Consider the following 21,192-nt stretch of genomic DNA (forward strand, 5'->3'; position numbering starts at 1 on the left):
AAAGGTGCACTGTTTAACTTTTTGATACCAAGTAGGTGCTCTGTGCAGGTGGAGAAAGGGAGGAAAGCAACACAGCTGCCTTGCTCTAAGCCCAGCGGATGCTCAGACCCCTGTCAGGTCTCCAGGCTGAAGAAAAAGTCATTGGGTGACTGTGCAATTCCCTCTCAGCTAAAACAGTGAGCAGAGGGGCATGTGGCAATTTCTTCCTACCTTGACATGGTAAGATGGCAGCTCAAAGTTGGCAGCTGACTGCACCACACAGCTTGCCACAGTGGTGTGTCTTCTCTCCTCTTCTCCCGTGGAGTCTTCATATTTTTTTTTTTTACTTTTTCAACAAAAATTTCTCTCAGACCCCTAGAAATAGACCTTCCTTTGTTCTTTCATATCCCAAAGCATCTTAAGTTAGTGAGGCTGTACCCTATTCAGCCATCTTGGATTTTCTTTGCTGTGATTTTTTTTAACAATAGGAGGGAAGAAACAACACTGCCCTAGGCAATGGACAGTCACTGGGCAAGAAATTTTCTGATGAGACAAGTCCTCTTTGGCTTTCAAACAGAAATACTGTCATTATCTTAAAATACATGTTTCACTTAGTAAAGTTATTTCTAGTATTCGTAAGATATTTTGCTTATAGATGAGCCCTTACTTAATTCCTCTTGGAAAATTATCATTAACAATGCAACATAGCCTAAATTTTGATATTTTCTTTAAGAAAGCATAGGGATGTGTATATCTGTTCTTAGATTAGATGTAATTGATTACTCTTTATAAGTTAGTTGACTATATAATCTGGAAAGTCAAAATTATGTAAGATAAAGATAAATTACAGGGGGCAGGTGCTGTGGCGTAGTAGGTAAAGCAGCCGCCTGCAGTGCCGGCATCCCATATGGGTGCTGATTCGGGACCTTACTGGTCCACTTCTGATCCAGCTCTCTGCTGTGGCCTGGGAGAGCAGTGGTAGATGGCCCAAGTTCTTGGACCCCTGCACCCACGTGGGAGACCCAAAAGAAGCTTCTGGCTCCTGGCTTCAGATCAGCGCAGCTCCGCCTGTTGCAGCCCATTGGGGAGTAAACCAGCAGATAGAGGACCTCTCTCTCTCTCTCTGCCTCTCCTTCTCTCTGTGTAATTTTGACTTTCAAGTAAATAAATAAATCTTTTAAAAATTTAAAAATTAAAAATTACAACAAAAACTGGATGCTTTTCACTATCTATTATTAATCTGAGCAGTCTTTTTTACAAACTTTCGAAAAATCCATGATTAGAAATATAGTAGTTCCTTTGGTTTTAGGGTTTTTTTTACTGCCTATTAAATTTAATTGGAAAAAATTTAATGATCTTTTATCAAGAAAAAAATCAAATGATTATCGGTGAGTAATAGGATTTAGATGCTTACTATTTCCTTCAATGTGTTAATTATATATTTCAGTTTTCTTTTTATCTACTTCAGTCCTTCTTAAGTGCTGACAATTTTGGTGGCACTGTAAGTTTAAACAATGAACTTTTGTATATTCTTTGATGTATACGTTGTTTCTGGACAAAATTAGATATGTTTTTATTTTATATCTTCTTGTTCAAAATGGTGATAACATTTATTAGTATTTGCCTTTTCCTACTTTACTGGAATTCATTCCATATCAAAACCCAGATATAATAATTGTTGAAGAACATCTTATCACTGTAAGGACAGAGGGAGCCTTTCCTTTTCACTTGCAATGGTATTATACCAACTTTAATAGTTGTAAAAACATTTTGTGTTTGGGCATAAGAATCTAATTACCACAGTTGGAGTCTTGATGCAGAAGGACACAGACAAAAGGGAAAATTTACCAAATTAGCCTCAATTTTGCTACTGCTTTAACATTTACTTATTCCCCAAATAAATGACTGAATAGCGAATGAGTAGACAAACAAATGAACTGAAATAGGAATCTGACTGTGATTTGCCTATCAATGCCCTATCTGTATGCCAGGACAAAGTACATATGAAAGTGCAATATTTGGAAAGTGTTAAAAAGGAAATTATCTACCCTAAAAAAGGAAATAATATTTGAGGTATTATCTCTTTGGAATCTTTATAAAAGATGACTTGGATTATAACCAGGTCACATCAAGGTACCTCATGAATTGTTCAAATGAATTACCATGTATTGAGAACTGGTGAATTGCTCAAATACAACATTCTTTAATAAGCCAAAAATATCATATAAAATAATTTCTAATATAAATTCCTATTTATGGGATTCTAACAGGATATATCCTCTGATATCAATGATAGCTAAATGGGTTTCCAAAAGCCCTGGCATTTCTTTGGACATTCAATATAGATGTTTTTCAACCCGATAATTTAGCATCCTGGGGACATTTGTATTATTTAGGGATTCCCAACCCCTAGAGTCTGAACACCTACCTTCTTTTGTATTTGTTATTCCCTATTCCAAGAGTGCTCTTTCTTAGGTGTATTCTTTAAAAAAAATATTTTATTTAAGGTATACAAATTTCCTGTATTTCCTATATACAGATTCAGGAATAGTGATAGTCTCCACTCTACCCACCCCTCTTTGCCCACGCTATTCTTGAACTGCCCCTTCTGCCTTCAGATCATATAATTGTAGAGTCCTTATGACCACCCTTATACTTTCCAGTACTCCTTCACACTCTCTAATCCTTTTATTCTGCTTTATTATTCTCTGCAGCACTTACCATCACCTGATATATATGTATTTGTCTATTTACTTTTCTTTTATTGATTTTCTCATAAGAATTTACAGTCCCTGCAGGCATATATATATATATATCATATATATATATATATATATATAACTTCCTTATTCCTATTGCTTCACACAAAATAAACACTCAATAAGTGATTGCTATATCAATGAATGGAGTCAATGGTTACTTTTTTAAACCATAAAACCAATAAATATATTGAAATTAAAGAAAAAGTCAAAGTTTTCTACTCTTCCAGGAAAAATTTAATATTGTAGTAGTAAGTAAAAAAATTTCAGCAGAATCAGAAATAAAGTTATGCAGAAAAAAACTGATACATCGAAGCATGCAGCAGAAGCTGTATTCTTCCTACTTAAGAGCTCTGAAACACGCTGCTGGTGGCAAGACTCCCCATGCCAGCCATAATAGCAGTGACATACAAATCCATTCTTCATTTCTGTCTCTGCCTTCAGCTTACTGGTTTCAGAAAGGATGAATCTGAGGCTCTTGTTGACGATGTACTTTTTACGGCTGCTTTCAGGCATATGCAGATAGGAGGAGGATTCAGGTATTTTCCGAACACATCTTCCATGATTATTACATAGATTTTGACTGCAGAACTTGGCAGCAGATGTCACATTAACAGCATAATGACCCAATGGTCCTTGAACAGATTGTTTTACAGATAAGCAGTTCTCCTGTGGGGAAAATAGAGATCTACTTAAAGTGCTCTCAAAATGTGATCTCATTATTCTGGTATTAATGCCAGAAGTTTTGTATTTGATAAGGCTAAGGTAGAAAAGCATTTCAGAGCAATTAATCTTTTAAGTGAGGACTAAGCCTTTATAAGGTCATATGAGTGATCAGTTATACCTTTTAATAAGAAGACCTTTTACTTATGTGAAACACACAGATGACAAAAACAAAAATGAATAAAAGGTACTACATCACACTAAAAAGTTTCTGTACAATAATAGAAACAATCAACTAATGAGAAAGGAACATCTGGAATGGCAGAAAATATTTTCAAAGCATATCTTATAAGACATTAATATCCAAAATATCTAAGAAATTCCTACAACTCAACAGCAAAACACACTAATAATCCACTTTTTAAGAATGGCAAACAACTTGAATAAATATTTCTCTAAAGAAGACATGCAAATTGTAAAAAAAAAAAGGTGAAATGATGTGCAACATCATTATTATCAAGGAAATGTAAGTGAAAACTGCAGTGAGTTAATCACCTTACACCTGTTAGGAAGACTATTGTCTTCAAAGCACAAAAGGGCAAATGTTGATGAGCTTGTAGAGAAGACGGAAACTTTGTACCAGGTTGGTGGGACTGAAAATGGTACAGCAGCCATGAAAATCAGTGTGGAAATTCTTTAAAAATTTTAAAATGGGTTTAAAATGGAATTACCATATAACCCAGCATATATACCAATATACTTCTGGGAATATACCCAAAAGAATTGAAATCACATTCTTGAAGAGGTATCTTCACTTCCATGTTTAATACTGTAGCCAAAATATCCATCCATAGAGCAATGAATAAAAATAATGAATATACATTCAACAGAATATTAATTTTAACCTTAAAAAATAAGGAAATTCTGCCACAAATATAGGTGAATCTAAAAGATGTTATGCTGAGTAAAATAAAGGAGGCATAGAAGGACAAACACCAAACACTGCATGATTTCACTTACAGGTGATGCCTAATACTCAAACTCACAGAGCAGAGAATGAAATAGTAATTGTCAAGGGATTGGGACGCGGGGAATGAAGTTGTTATTCGATGGGTGTAAAGTTTCATTTATGCCACATAAATAAATTCTAGAAATCTGCAGTACAACATAGTTAACATTGTACTGTGTCTTCAAAAAAAAAGTTAAAAAGGTAGACTTCACATTCAGTGTACTTTTTTTAAGATTTATTTATTTATTAGAGAGGCAAAGTCACAAATAGAGAGAGGGAAAAACAGAGATCTTCCATCCACTGGTTCACTCTCCAAATGGCCACAAAGACCAGAGCTGGGCCAATCCAAAGTCAGGACCCAGTAGCTTCTTCTGGGTCCCTCATGCAAATGCTGGGGCCCAAGTTTGGGCCATTTTCTGTTGCTTTCCCAGGCCATCAGCAGGGAGCTTAATCAGAGGTGGAGCAGCCAGGACTCAAATCAGCACCCATATGGGATGCAGGCACCACAGGCAGAGGTTTAACCTACTATTCCACAGTAAATCGTTAATAAACCTTTATTTACAAATATGTTTTACTCTAGTAAATTGAATTTCTATTTAATCAGAAAAATAATCATTTGGAGAATTTACCCTTCTTGCTATGAATGAAACAATTACTTATCTTTTAAATTTAATATTATTTTTCCTTTTTGCATATAACCTGACAAAACTCTTGCATAGTAGCTTTGTTTTATTTAGTTTAATTCAGCTTTTTTAGACTGATGAGCTGAGATTCAGAGAGGTTAATTAACATGCCCTGAAGTACATTCCTAGAATCCAAACTATCAACCTCTTATTTAGGGCTGCCTGATTGGAAGAATTGAGCTCTTCCTACCCCTCTGCTAGCCACAGAGGCTGGCATAGAGTAGGTGCTCACACAATGTTAGCACCTCTGGCCATCAAACTTCATTAAAGTCAAGGTAGCGGATAATATGCAACGATTTGGCTTTGATGTGGAAAAAAAATTTTAAACTCCAAATATCTAAAATATGTTCAAGATAGTGACAGAAAAATCATTACTTACCTTTGAAGTAGCGTACTCATCTCCTCCCCACAATATTATTCCTGCTGCTCCTAATGCAGCACTTTCACCAATTGTATGCACTAGGTCTTCCTAGAAAAGAGAAATGTTAGGAGTAGTTTCTGATAATTCAATAAGACTTGTGGTGAAGCAGGTAAAACTGCTGCCTGAGATGTCAGTATCCTATATGGGCACCCATCTGAGTCCCGGTTGCTCTACTTCTGATCCAGCTTCCTGTTAATGCACCTTGTAAAGCAACAGAAGATGGCCCAAGTACTTGGGCCCCTGCTACCACATAGGAGATAGGATTGGGATTCCAGGCTGCTGGCTGCAACTTGCCCCACACCCCCAGCCTTTACAGCCATTTGGAAAGTGAATGAATCAGTGGATTCTTCTTCTTTTTTTTTTTTTTCTTTTAGTTGTTAAGCTTTATATTCAATGGGAGAAATGCATAGGAGAGTGAGGGGCGATATCTGAGAGAAGGAAATCTGGATTCATACTGAGTACCAGGAGCCAGCCATGTGGAGGAGCATGTAGGCCAGAAAGCATGGGGCAGGTGGCCTGAAGGCCATGCACCCCAAAGGCACCGGGGCAGCAAGCGGATCCAGGGCAAAAAGGAAACATGGCAAAAAGGGGGCCAAAAAGGGCTGGGCCCACTGTGTTCCAGGCCTTTAATCCACTTCCAAAGATGAGTGATTAATTAGCCTGAGTGGTCGGTGGTCACACAGGTGTCGTCAGATAGGGATATGAGGTCACACAGGCATGGTGAAAGCATGGTCTTCTAGCTCACAAACCTGATCAATTTTAACCTATATGCCTGCCTGCCTACAACATTCCCCCTCAGAGACTCCATTCCCTTAATCCTAAGAGATGTTGAAGGGTGTAGAATCAGTATATACTGATTATTAGTATATACTAAGTAGAGATTTCAACAGACGGTGTCTTGATGTGAGAAAGCAAAGGCTTTGTTTATCCTTTTTGTTTTGAAGAGGTACGTAAGGTCTCTGATCGACTTACAGGAATAATCAGGAATGTCTTTTGAGTTGACCTGTGAAGACTTAATAGGTAGAGATTTAACCCTAATTTTACTGAGGTAGTTGTGCTTAGCAGCATCTGGTAAGGTCCCTTCCATTTATGCTGCAACTGATCTGAAGAGTATCTTTCTGTGAATGGCTTGTTTAGGAATTCCTAATGTTGGAGTTTTTGTCAAAACTTCTTAGTTCCTTGGAACACCTTCTGTATCCCCTGTCCATCACAGTGTGTCTGTGTAAGGGGTTTTTTAAGCAAATACAAGGCTTAGAATCCAAATCCTGGAGTCCATATTCCGAAGAATCCTGTCATCAGCAATTTCCAATGTCAGAACTCCTGTTAGAAGCTCCTTAATTCTTTGGAACAACTCTTGTAGCTACACTGTCCAGCACAGTGTCTGTCTCAGGACCTCTTTAAAGCTATATACAAAAGTTTGGGATCCAAATCTTGGAATCCAAATTCCACAGAACCTTGCCATTCCCAGAAATATCCTCAGCTGCCTTTTTAGTCTATGAGGACCATTTATAAAATAGCATCCCTTCTTTTTACTGAAAGAACACACTTTTTCTACAGTTACAACATATCCCAGGTAATCTACTTCTAGTTTAGAAACCTGAGCTTTGGGAAGTTTTGTATCCTCACTTTCCCAGATTCTGGGTTTAGTGGGATGTAGGAGAAATTATCCCTTAGACAAAGGTTTAGCACACAATAAGATGCATTGAAGCAACTGTCTCATCAGAAGTCCTGAGGCTTTTAACCATTCTGTACTTTGTATTTGGCCTTATGTTAAAACATGCGAGATAGGAATTTCAGAGATACATGGATCCAAGAGTTTGTTTGAGGCACTTGATAAGCTTTCAAAAAATGCCTAAGAATACAGGCAATGGAGTTTGACACTTAGACATAAATAGAACTTATGATGGGTTAGAATATAACACACTAGAACAAGGTAAATCTTTGGGAGCAAACTTCATAATTAATGCTAATACTGTAGCTCTTTGAGGACAGAGGTCCTGCATGGGAAGTTAGCACACAGTGACTTCTATTGTTAATTTAACAATTAACACTCTTATGTATGACGTCAATGATCACCCCAGGCTCTTGATGTGAGCTGCGTAGGCTCAGGATTCAGACAAGGCCATAAGCAAAGTGGGAATCCCCTCCTCCTTTTGGAGAAAAGTACATCCTTCTTTGATGACCACTTCTTTTCGCTGGGGTTTTACCCAGGAAGGTTCTCCATGTAGGGACACTTTTTGTACGAGTGTCCTGGCTTTCCATGCCTGAAATGCTCTTGTGGGCTTTTCAGACAGACCAGAATGCCTTTAGGGCTGACTCTGAGATTACTGAGTGTTAGTTTTAGCGATTGTCACTCTATGAGTCTGCTGTATAGACTCCTTCCCATGTTGGAGCATTTACTCCTCTCTAATTCTATTTACTATTAGCAGTAAACACTTAATCCTATTGACATGATCACTTTAACAATCAATTCCACCTATATGATCACTTTGAAACTTAAGATGTTACTTTCATCATCCAACCCAAGGGGATTTGGGATCCCAAGGCAAATTTATTAAACTGTACCGTTAGAAGTAAGTCCATAGGGATGCATAGGAATACAACTTTTACAGTTTCAGATACATTTTCTCCCTCTCTCTTCCTCCCTCTTTCTCTCTCTTTCTCTCTTTCTCTTTCTATTCTCCTTCCTCCCTCGTTCTCTCCCTCTCTCTCCTTTTTAAATAAATAAATAAAATCTTTAAAAAATAAAAAGACTCTACCCATTGACTAAGGTAAAGAACACATTAATAATGTTATTCCTTAATTGAAAATTTATCTTGATGTGAATGGAAGGGGAGAGGGAGCGGGAGAGGGGAGGGTTGCGGGTGGGAGGGAAGTAATTGGGGGGGGGGGGCATTGTAATCCATAAGCTGTACTTTGGAAATTTATATTCATTAAATAAAAGTTAAAAAAATAATGTTATCCTTGTTTCTAAAACAGAGAACCATAGCAGAATTGGAAACAGTGGATCTTTGATTTATTCTTAAATTATTTGATAATATTTATGATGTCCCAGACAATGTTCTAATTGCTGCAAATAACAGATTCCAGGTCATGCTCTTGAGGGAATGCTTTAGTTTGATGGATGAGACAGACATATAAATAAGTAATTACAGTATCAGTTTCAATATTAGTATCATTTACAGGGCATATTTTGATTAAATGTGCTTAATACTGCATGGAAGAGAGTCTGTGAAAGTTTACTTGAACAGCTGAAATTGCAGGTGGGTCCCTGAGAATGAAAGGGAATTCACGAGATAGGCGAGAGAGGGCAGTTTCATGCCTATAAGGAAGAATAAAACAGAAGCTCATATGCAGCAAGAATACCAGCCCTCCAGAAAACAACCAACAACTCCTGCGGTAAAGTACACAGAATTTGAGGAGAAGTGAAAGCATATGAATCTTTGTATATAAGTAAATATCTATGGAGCGGCTACTTTGTATAATGCTGTACCCAGACTCTGAGAACCTGGGAAGGATTAGAAGTTCTTGTAACAGTAAATTTACTGTGTATGGGTATGGTTTGTATTTCATTAAGCTATTAAATGCTCGTCTTTTCTACATTAAAAATATTTTTCTTTAAAAATTGCTATTTTAAACTGTTAGAACTTAACACAATAAATTTTTAGTACTAGAAAGACACAAATTTTCAACTTTGAAAGATAATTTTACAGGCTGTCAGGATGATATAGACAAAGATACCAATTAGGAGATGATGGAAATTGTTCAGTGAGATATGGTGAGGCCTCAACAAAGGCAATGTCAGTTCTTGTACAGTTGAAGAGTTACTTAGAAATCAAAATAGAAAAGTATTAGAGGAAGAGAAGAGAAGTACCCAAGCAACTCTCAAATTGGGTAATTAAGTAGACTGTAATTCACCAAGAATCTGAGGAGGTGGGGCCGGCACTGCAGTGCTGGCATCCCATATGGGCGCTGGTTCAAGTCCTAGCTGCATTAGCTCCCTGATAATGTGCTTGAAAAAACAATGGAGGATGGCCCAGGTGTTTGGGCCCCTGCACCCATGTGGGAGACCTAGAAGAAGCCTCTGGTTCCTGGTTTGGGATCAGCCCAGCTCTGGCCATTGCAGTCACTTAGGAAGTGAACCAGTGGATGGAAGACCTCTCTCTTTCCTTCCCCTACCCCCGCCTCTGCCTCTGCCTCTCTGTAACTCTGGTTTTCAAATAAATAAATAAGTCTTTAAAAAAAATAGAAAATACTTCTTCAATGGGAGAGGGAGGAGGAGAAGGGATGGGAGACTGGTGGGAGAGTGGTGTGGTGGGAAGAATCACTATATTCCAAGAGCTGTACTTATTTTTTTTTAACTTTTATTTAATGAATATAAATTTCCAAAGTACAGCTTATGGGTTACAATGGCTTCCCCCCTCCCATGACTTCCCTCCCACCCGCAACCCTCCCCTTTCCCACTCCCTCTCCCTTTCCATTCACATCAAGATTCATTTTCAATTCTCTTTATATACAGAAGATCAATTTAGTATACATTAAGTAAAGATTTCAACAGTTTGCACCCACATAGAAACACAAAGTGAAACATACTGTTTGAGTACTAGTTATAGCATTAAATCACAATGTATAGCACATTAAGGACAGAGATCCCAAATGAGGAGCAAGTGCACAGTGACTCCTGTTGTTGACCCAGCAAACTGACACTCTAGTTTATGGTGCCAGCAACCACCCTAGGCTGTCGTCATGAGTTGCCAAGGCTATGGAAGCCTTCCAAGTTCGCTGACTCTGATCATATTTAGACAAGGTCATAAAAGACAGGGTGAGGATAGTAACCAATGAACCTAAGAGTGGCATTAACCAGGTATGAACAATTATACAGTATTAAGTAGGGAAGAGGACCATCAGTACACACAGGTTAGGAGTAGAGCCATTGGAGGTAGAGTAGAGGTTATGATTACAAAGGAATGAGGCCAAGTGCGCTAGACAGGGTCTAGAACAAAGGACAGAGTCATTATTAGAGGGGCTAAGAAAGGTGCTGTCTAAGCTACAATTAACTTTTCTGATTGAGAGGCAAATAGAACCTGACAGAAGGGGCTTGATAATAATCTGGTGGGCTTTAGGCCTTGTAAGTTAAGAAGTCCAGACCTATCTATCTCTTTGCATGGGGTGCATCCTAAGGGAGGTGTGAACCTCCTAGGGAAAGGCACTCTGTTGACTCATTACTTGGTTGGCCTGGGAGGAGAGCTGGCCAGGTAAAGGCAGGGGGCATCTCTAACAAGAAATTTACAGTTCTGCCTGCAATGTTGCTGACCCTACTTGACCATCCCCTCAGCTGCAGTGGTCACTTTGGAAGTTGGGCTGAGTGAAGGGCTTTTCAGCTTAGAGCCAATAAGATCTGTGGCTCTGACCTGGGCATCCTTCGACTCCAGGGCAGGTCCATTTCCAGTGATCCAACTCTTGGCAGAGCTGCCAGGGCTCTTCATAAGCTGACTTCTGCTGAAGCCCAGGCTTACCACATTGAAAGCCACTGCAGTGGACTGGCCTGTTGGGTCTCCTTGAGGGCAGATCACTGTACAGATCAGCCATTAATAGGCCTGCCACCCATTGCTTCTGATGCCTAGCTTTCTTTTCCTCCTGGTTTGTGTTAAAGCAGACCAGATGATGCAAGTCAAGGGAGTGCCCGTGTCCCATCTCTAATCTTCGGTGGCCTAAACTACAAGTCTATAGTCACAGGAATGTTCTGTAGTAGTTTTTCTAAGGTAGACAATGCCCATGAGGAAAATTATATTCTCACTTTAAGACTTTCTTTCCCTTTGGTCTGAAAGGGAGGTTTTTTCTACTTACTGTTTACTTCGCTGATGATGAAATAAGTCTAGCTATGAGATTATAATTTAAGCTCTTATTTTGGCTATGCTGTTACAGAAAAATGTTAGCCATCTCTTTTATAAGGTCTAAAGATTAAATTGTGCGTCCTACAGATTCCTTCATAATAGAATTAGTTTCCTACCTTGAAAAGAATAGAGATATGAAAGAACAAGTTGGGCTTAGAATAGAGAAATGAGGGAGCAAGTCCTAGATCGCTTGCTGACAATAGCAATATCACATGATTACTTAGCAAATAGTTTCATCCATTAGATAACAACTTAAGAAAACATTTACCAGAAGGTCCAATGCCTTCTATAAATTTTAAGAATCATTTATTTGGAAACACCTCTTAAATATCTAACATGGTGTAGTTTGTTTAACCAGTAAACTTAAGCACAAACATATAAAATGTTTTTAGTTTCTTTCTGCCAACAAGTATAAAACATATGATACAGAGATTCAGGTCACATGAATTAAAATGTATTTTTGATTAATTTTAACAGCTTAAATTTATGGACAATCTTATCTATAAGCCAATTAAAATAAAACTCTTAATAAAATTTTCCCATGTGGATGTACAATATGTACACACATATAACATAACATAATAGACCAATATAGCAATTTTAATAATAGCTTTTAAAATCTTTAACTCTTTTTGTAAATTGCCAATTGACTTGAATTGCTTTTTGTTTTTAGTATCCTCAGTTAACCATACTTTCTCTCAGTTTGTACTGTTAATACATTATTGGCTTCATCTGTTTACAGAGCCATCCCAAAGTACTGAATACAATAGAAGTGGCTGGATAAAGTCCATAGGAACCTATAGGAGGACAGCTAAACACAGAACCAACAACGCTTTAGTTTTATGAGCAGCACATCATATGTAACTGTGGATGACAAAAGACTTTAAGTTGCCATGTTTAAAATTATAAACTCATCAACCAACAAGAGGCACTTGCTTACTTCATAGTAGTTTTGAAAGCACCTGTAGGATTTTACAAGTATTTAACCCTTTAGGCCTCTGGGGCTTTCTCATTAAGATAACTATCATGTCTAGTAACACAAGATCATTAGGCTTTTTAATTCTCAAACATTTGTATTAATAGCATTTTCCATTATAGAAACTTAAAATTTAGTACCACGTCACATCTTGACAGTACTTCTAATATAATCCAAATAGCCTGATTAGTTGGTGTCTCTATGAGACACACAGGTCCTTCGATTTTTTCAGTTGGGCCCAAACTGGAAAAACCAAAGTCCAAGATTTACAGGAAATTTTAGAGTCCAGATTGTTTGAAACTTTGATTTTTTGAATGCCTGTCAAGAATGCCAAGAAGGCTCAAAATCCAAAATATCTGGTTGAAATAAGATTCCTTAAAATCATGACATAATATAGACCAAATTTGATCATTGTTACAAGGTGATTATTCAGATCTTTGAAAATAAGCACATATTTAAATAACCCACAGCTCTTAATAAAAATTCAGCTGTTTTTGAACAATTAGAATTTAACAGACATTGAGAGGACATAATAGATTACTTTAACACATTGCTTTAACAGAGAATCAGATTTTAATTCTATGTCAAAGAGAAATAGATTAGTATACTTGTAACATTTTCCATCTGCCAATGTCCTTGATTTACATTTTGAAATCAACTGTTAAAAATCTCAAAATTAGGATAAGGTTTTCAATAAGATAACACAAATTTTAGCCTGAGCTTTTTTCATTTATGTTGGCATGCTATATCTTTTTCCAGCCTTTCACTTTCACTCTGTATGCATCTTTGTTGGGAAGATGTGTCTCTTGTAAGCAGCAAATAGATGGGTTTTGTTCCTTAACTCAATCAGCCAATCGGTGTCTTTTAACTGGACAGTTCAGGCCATTAACATCCAATGTGACTATTGAGAAGGAGTAACGTTGCCCTGCCATTTGCCAAAGATATTTTCTAATATATACTTTGAGCTTCCTGTGATCTTTTGCTGTGAGGTTTCCTTCCTTTACCTTCTTTCATATTGATGACCATGTTCCTGTGTTTCTGCGTGTAACACATCTTTAAGCACCTTTTGGAGGGCTGGACGAGTGGCAACAAATTCTTTCAATTTCTGTTTGCTATGAAAGGTCTTTATTTCACCTTCATTCACAAATGAGAGCTTTGCAGGATATAATATTCTGGGCTGGCAGTTTTCCTCTCTTAGTATCTGGGCTATGTCTCACCATTCCCTTCTAGCTTGTAAGGTTTCTGATGAGAAGTCTGCTGTGAGTCTAATTGGAGATCCTCTGAGAGTAATCTGACGTTTCTCTCTTGCACCTTTTAGAATCTTTTATTTATGTTTCACTGTGGTGAGTTTGATTACAACATGTCATGGTGAGGATCTCTTTCGGTCATGTTTACCAAGGGTTCTATGAGTTTCCTGTACTAGGATGTCTCTGTCCTTCTCCAGATCCGGGAAGTTCTCTGCAAGTATCTCACTAAAGGCCTTCTAACCCTTTCTCTCTCTCCATGCCTTCAGGAACTCCTAGAACCTGAATGTTGGGTTTTTTAATAGTATCCTGTAGATTCCCAACAATATTTTTTAGATTCCTAATTTCCTCTTCTTTTCTTTGGTTTCACTATATAGTTTCCTGTGCTCTGTCTTCTAAGTCCAATATTCTCTCTTCTGTTTCACTGACTCTGTTTTTAAGGCTCTCTAATGTGTTTGTCATTTGATCTATTGAGTTCTTCATTTCATTTTGATTTCTCTTCACTATCACACTTTCCTGTTCTACTAGTTTCTGCATTTCATTTTGATTCCTCCTTAAGATTTCATTTTCTCAAAGGAGATTTTCTATCCTATCCTGTAAGGAATTCCGTAGCTCAAGCATTTGTTTTTGAAAACTACTAATTGTTCTTATCATAACTTCTTTGAAATCCGTATCTTGCATTTCTTCCATCTCATCATCTTCATAATCTTGGCTTGGGGTGTCTTGTTCATTTAGGGGTGTCATAATGTCTTCCTTGTTCTTGTTTCCTCGATTTTTGTGTTTGTTGCTTGGCATTGTAGAGATATTCTTTGGATTCTTCTTCCCTCACTGTGGTGTTTTTTTTCTTTTTATACTTTGACTGTATTAAGTGGACTGTCTGCTTTTGATGGAGCCTTAGAGGCTTGAGATGGGTGTGGCCTGAAAGTTCTGTTTGGTTCTTCAGGGTTAAGGGTGTGCCAAAGGTGACACTCCCACGTTAGGCGTGGTAAATCTCTCTCTTTCTTTCTTTTTTTGATTCAAAAGGGAAGTAATTCTGAACAGCTGAGTGGAATTGGAGGTAGTTAGCAGGCAAATGATATACCCACAGGAGCCAGAGATTGGAAGCTCTTTCCCAAGGACCACACAGGGAATCTGTGCTGCCCTCAGTGTGGGCTCCAAGTCTCCTGCAGTCTCCCAGTGGGTTGCCAAGGTTACTGAATTGTAGCGTCTCTGGAGAGTACTCAGGTGAATCCTGTGAGTTCTCTCCCCCACCGTCTCTTTTTTCACAGTCTCAGTTCATTAGCACCACACATTCATTAGGTCCTAATCTCCTGTTATCTCCCCTGAGAGTCAGGTTTTTCTGCTTGGCTGAAGGCCGGTGCAGACCTGAGGTCGCCCTGCTTATGATGTATGTCCAAAATGGCGCCTGCTCTTTGTCTTGCTCTCCTTTGAGAGGTGAGCGGAGAGAGAGAAACTCGTGTCCATATTGGTCACTTTTTTTTTTCCCTCTCTCTACTAGATAGCCTGGTGAACTTTTCCCCACCAGGTTTCAAACCTCGTTCCCTCTAGTCTCCTCTTTCCATTTGCCCACCGGTGTCTTGGGCTATTGAGGTTTGGCTCACCTTGCGTTCCAGTGCTGGTGTGTTGATTCTGCCACTGGTGTCCCGAATCGTGGTCTCACACGCTCTCCATGCAGGTCCACTGTGAATCACTAGTTCCTGAAGAGTTTCCCCTGCTCTTTCTTCTCCTACTCTTCCTTGAACCTGCAGTATCTCCTCTTTTATTAAACTGTTTCTTCCTGGACTATCAGTGTGCTCCTTTTGTATTCCACCATCTTGCCGCTCTCCAGAGCTGTACTTATGTAATGTGGGAAGTTTGTATTCCTTAAATAAAAGGTTTCTTTGGGAGAAAAAAATAAATTTTAAAAAAAGCCAAAGGGTTGAAATATTACCAAAAACCTATCTTTTTAACATTGTGGAATTAGGTGTTCTTTGAAGTGTTAAAAGAAAGTGACATTGCTATTGCTTTGTGACATTTTCATGAGAACATATATTCTGTTCATAAAGGATCTTAATTATCATACTCTCTGGATATGAGAAATCCTAGGATTAGAGTTGAATCCCACACAAAACAGTGGGCCATTTTTATCAGAGGCAGTAACAACAACAAAAATGCAGCCCAAACTTTTCTTTTTAAAAACCTTTTGCTTAAGGAAGTGCATCAACATTTCTGTGATTAAAATAATGAAAAAAGAAAGAAAGAAAATGCTTCTTCAAAAAAAGAAAAAAAGAATCTGAGGAAGTTGTGTTTAAGATTATATACCAAGAGCAAAGATATGGGAAATAGAGAGAGAGATGTGTGGTAGATAGGATAACTATTGGAGCAACCTGCATTCTTGCCTCATCTACAAAGTGTGGAGAGTCCAGTGCAAAAGTATAGCACTCAAAAACTTGAATGAGTAAATGGCCTGGCAACAGCAAAGCTTCCCTGAGGTTCAGTAGGATAGGTTGAGTGTTCCTTGTCTGAAAAGCTTGAAACCTGAGTGCTTCAGATTTGTGGTTTTTTTTTTTTAATTTTGGAATATTTATATACATGAAATGAGATGTCTTGAGGATAGAATCCAAGACTCAAAATAAAATCTATTTATGTTTCATATACACATTACCTGAAGGTAATTTTGTGCAGTACTTTTAATGCATTTGTATTTTGACTGTGACCTCCATCACATGAGGTCAAGAATGGAATCCTCCACTGGTGGCATCAACCAGGGCTCAAAGTTTCAGATGTTGGAACATTTCCGAAGTTTTTTTATTTTTCATATTATGGATACCAACCTGTATTAGTAGTACTTGTGTTTTGCGATTTGTCAATGTGACACAAGAAAGGAAGTCATTCTTTGATTAGACTAATTGGTATCACATTCCTCACATACAAATCAAGTCTTTTGTTTAAATTAAGACATTTCTGAAAGGAAAGACCAGGCAGAGTTGGTAAGGAAATTAAATTGAGAAATTTATGTTACTTAGCAGACAAGAAAAATCCATGCTTTAGGTTGATATGTGAAATATACAAGGCAATAGGAAATCATGAAAACATTTCAATATTACATTCAGATAACTCTATACTTTTTGGTGAATACAGTAAGATTTCTGATGTAGAGTTTCTAGATGATACTCAATCCATAATTTACTTCAAGAGTCTAATGGTACAAAAATGGAAAAGACATAAATAAGACTTTCATGAAAATATCTCATCTCTCAATTTTATTCAAGATAAACTGTCTGAATGTATCAGTAATATACTATTCCTAACACTTTTTATAAACTCAACAAATAATATTTAAGAGTTATTTTATTTATTTAAAAGTCAGAGTGACACAGAGAAAGGGAGAGAGAGAGAAAGAAAAAGATCTTCCCTCTGCTGGTTCACTCCCCAAATGACCACAATGTCCAGGGCTGGGCCAGGCCAAGCCAGAAGCAGGCCTTGCTCTGCTACAATGACAACGCCTCAATAAGTAATTTTTATGACTAAATATAATCTAGTCTTTTTCCTAAAATTGCTTCAGAAAAATGACATGATTTGAGATATCTATCACTTGAGAAATACCACATGAGTGATGTCTTAAGATACTTGAAAAACTGGGTTTTGAAAGGATTTGATTTGTTCTATGTCATACCCAGAAGGTAGAACTAGAAGTATGAAATTATCCAGAGGCAAAGAAGATGCAACATATTCAACGACTTTCTATAAATTAATATTGCCCCTTCTAACATAGGCCCAGATAAGAAATGATTCATGTTTGTGTGGCAGGTGGATTAGATACCTCTGAGATTCCTCCAAATCTTTCCCATGATGTTATGATTCTTTACCTCTTCACCTTTTGAATACCTATTTTGAATACTTAGTTATAGTGCAGTGAGGAAAATATCAAATCTAATCAATAATACTTGGGTCAATAGATTTTATCCTGCAATATTTTGGCAATGGCTATTGTATTTAAATATCCTCATTTCAAACATCAGTGGTCTAATAAAGTGAGTTATGCATCATCTATGCAACAGGCCTAGTTCTTTATTGGGTATAACTGAATTGTTAGTTCTCAGGTGTGAATGAAGAGTTTTGGAATTTTTTTACCTAGCTACCCATCCAATGAGTGCATCCTTACAATGTGGCTAAAACTTGAATGCTTCCAGTATCTGCAAATTCATTAACTTCCAAACAAGTTCATCTTCACATCTCTGCATTTCCCAATTTGTGTTCTCTAAAGATTCCTGTTTTACATAACTTTCAATGGTTTTTTTTTTTTTTGACAGGCAGAGTGGACAGTGAGAGAGAGAGAGACAGAGAGAAAGGTCTTCCTTTGCCGTTGGTTCACCCTCCAATGGCCGCCGTGGCCGGCGCACCGCGCTGATCCGAAGCCAGGAGCCAGGTGCTTCTTCTGGTCTCCCATGGGGTGCAGGGCCCAAGCACTTGGGCCATCCTCCACTGCCTTCCCAGGCCATAGCAGAGAGCTGGCCTGGAAGAGGGGCAACTGGGACAGAATTCGGTGCCCCTACCGGGACTAGAACCCGCTGTGCAGGCGCCACTAGGCGTAGGATTAGCCTGTTGAGCCACGGCGCCGGCTAACTTTCAATGTTTTTATAATAACCACTAGATGGCACTGTAGACTCTTAAAGATAAAGTCACTTTTTTAAAAAAATCAGGAAAACTAAAAGATAAAAATGCAATATAATGAAAAGTGTGATTGTTTAGTAGCTTTCCCTAAGCTCTATGTTTCTGATTGGAAACCCACTGTATGCTTTCATATTTAGAAATTTACTCTGAAATTTCTTCCTGGTTAAAATTAATCTGTCAACATGATTTAACCAAAGTTTTAACAATTGTTCTGCAGAAAACCTCTGTGAATTTTAAGCTAGAAAAAAATCATTGTGCAAAAATTCTCAGTGAACATCTAATCATCAGTGACACTGTTTCAGAATTAGGTTGACATTTGAGGAAATACAGGCCTATAATAATAGAATAACTTTCTGTTACTAAGAGAAAATAAATATTTTTCAACATTTCTTTCTACACATTTACATATAACTCTATTAATGGTACTTTTTTATGTGAGTGACTGTACTTTTTCTTACCTGTGACAGAGTTTCAATGCTATGTAAATAAAATGGTCTGGAAAAAACAAAAACTGGCAAAACGTAGTCATGTCTAGTCATATTAGCGATTCTCATGGCTTCTCTAACTCGATAATGAACAAATTTCAAAGCATTTGCACTTGACTTCAGTATTTTATCCAAGTATATTGAAGGATAAAGTGCGGTGCTTTTTTCCCACAGCCACAGGAGTTGGTCATTGCGGAAAACTTCATCATCTGGGCAATTACCTGTGTATCTGCCTGAATTTACTTTGTAATCATAATTGTAGCAGTCTGGATAGAGATAAAAGCCCCATAAACGTTTTGGTCTCATTTCTAAAGCCAGGGTGAGAGTAATATTCATAAAACTCCTTCCGGCATTTTCAAATTCCTGTTGGGCGACTTTTTCCACTTTCGCTTCTGACCAGTAAGGATGATGATTTCTAGCGAAGGCCAGGGAGTGTTCTCTATATGTTATCCTGTTGCCCCAGTTTCTGTCCCACTGGGGTTTCCAACTTCCCCAGTCAATAACAGCAAGTCCTTCTGATCTCCACCAAGGGACAACTTCTGTGATGTCGCTGGCAACTTTCTTGAGGTGTGCAGACAAGCTCGTGTTCTGCGGGATCCCTCCATTATAGGAGTCTCCATCTTGAGAGAAATAAGGGTAATTGCCCAATTCATTTGGATGAAATATGGTAATTGTTGATCCACTCTCTGTCTCTGTAGGGTTGGATAAAATGTTAAATACCTGGAGGTTCATATTCACATTGAAGCTATGCCTACAATACACTGTTGGAGCAGCCCAAAAGATGTTGAAAGGCTGGTTTTTGATCACTGGGTGCATTGCTGGCTTCAGGGCTGGTTGAGTGTCCATGGACAAGAGCAGCAACACTCCCAATCCTGCCACCCACTGGTTACTCATGGCCTGTAATGTTCAGCATCACAGTCGTTTCCTGGAGTCCTGTAGTTTTGAAGTACACAATGAATAGGTCAATTTTTTTAAAAAAAAACACTATGAGGTTTACTAATATAGTATGCTGGCCTAATTCAAAGTTTCATTTTTACAAGGAATAAAAAATGAAACTTTTTAAAAGACTCATTTATTTGAAAGGTACAATTACAGAAGCGGGGAGACACTTCTGTCTTCATCCACTCCCAAGATGATTACAATGGGAGCCAGCAGCCAGGTCTCCCGTGTGGGTTGTAGGGGCCCAAGTACTTGCCCTATAATAACTTTCTGTTACTAAGAGAAAATAAATATTTTTCAACATTTCTTTCTACACATTTACATATAACTCTATTAATGGTACTTTTTTATGTGAGGCGCACCAGCAGGAAAACGGATCTGAAGTTGAGCAGCCAGAACTCCAACCAGAGCTCATAAATGATGCTAACATCACAGGCAGTGATTTAACCCACAACACCAGCCCCAGGAAACTTTTTTAATAATTTGAAATATGGAGGCCAGTTTTGTGGCACAGTGTGTTAAGCCACCACCTGTGATACCAGCATATCCTATGTGAGTGCAGGTTCCAGTTCACAGCTGCTCCACACCTCCCCTCCAGCTCCCTGTTGACATGCCTGGGAAGGCTTAGGAAAATGTCCTAGGTGCTTGGGACCCTGCACCCACATGTGAGACCTTGATGAATTCCTGGCTTTTGGCTTCTGCCTGGCACAGCCTAGTTGTTGTGGCCATTTGAAGTGTAAACCCATGGATGGAAAATCTCTCTCTTTCTCTCTCTCTCTCTCTCTCTCTCTCTCTCTCTCTCTATCTCTTCTCCTCTCTGTCACTGTGCCTTTCAAAATAAATACATAAATTTTTTAACCAATGAATAAATACTATGCTTCATTTAAATCCTCACCTATGCAAACTGAATCTGCAAGCTGTTCTGAATTCAGTTTCCTGTACACTAACCCAGACAATCCTGTACTGACAAGCCCTTTACCGTATGAGGAACTAGAAAAGAAGACTTGAGTGGACTACCATATCTTTTTATTGTTTACTGGAAAGGTGACTTCAAGTATATCCTTAGTTGAAAATTAATGAATATTGGTATTTTAGCAAATGTGAAATAAAACAAAAAGAAATAAACTGTACTAACAGGAAATATCTTGCACACAATTTGAAATGCACTGGCCTCAAGGTTTATCCTTCATTTTTGAAAGACAGCAAGAAAAAAATCAAAAAACAAAAGAAATAAAGAAATGCCTGTGTATATCAGTTTTGCTGAAAGTAAAGTTTTGTCAAACTTTATTTTGTATCTTTTTCAAACCAATGATTAAGAAGGAGATGCCACTATAGTTGTAATGACCTGTGATCATTTCAAAATTTACTGAATATGAGTAAATGGTCATCTTTTTTTTCTAACATTTATTATATGAAAGATAGAGCACAGAGAGACAGAAAGGCACACACAGAGAGAGAATAGAGAGAGATCTTCCATCTTCTATCCA

At 37.9% G+C, this 21,192-nt stretch overlaps 1 protein-coding gene across 1 annotated transcript; it reads right to left on the minus strand.

Moving 5' to 3' along the window:
* Nucleotides 1–772: 772 nt before the first annotated feature.
* Nucleotides 773–19,660, minus strand: LOC133762259 (hyaluronidase-4-like). Its single transcript, XM_062195273.1, has 4 exons — nucleotides 18,740–19,660; nucleotides 5,473–5,562; nucleotides 3,083–3,407; nucleotides 773–789 (listed from the first exon to the last, which is right to left on the minus strand). Exons 1-4 carry the CDS (start codon nucleotides 19,658–19,660, stop codon nucleotides 773–775), a joined length of 1,353 nt encoding a protein of 450 aa, XP_062051257.1.
* Nucleotides 19,661–21,192: the final 1,532 nt, after the last annotated feature.

Source organism: Lepus europaeus, chromosome 1 (assembly GCF_033115175.1).
Source record: "Lepus europaeus isolate LE1 chromosome 1, mLepTim1.pri, whole genome shotgun sequence".
In the NCBI taxonomy this organism is placed as follows: domain Eukaryota; kingdom Metazoa; phylum Chordata; class Mammalia; order Lagomorpha; family Leporidae; genus Lepus; species Lepus europaeus.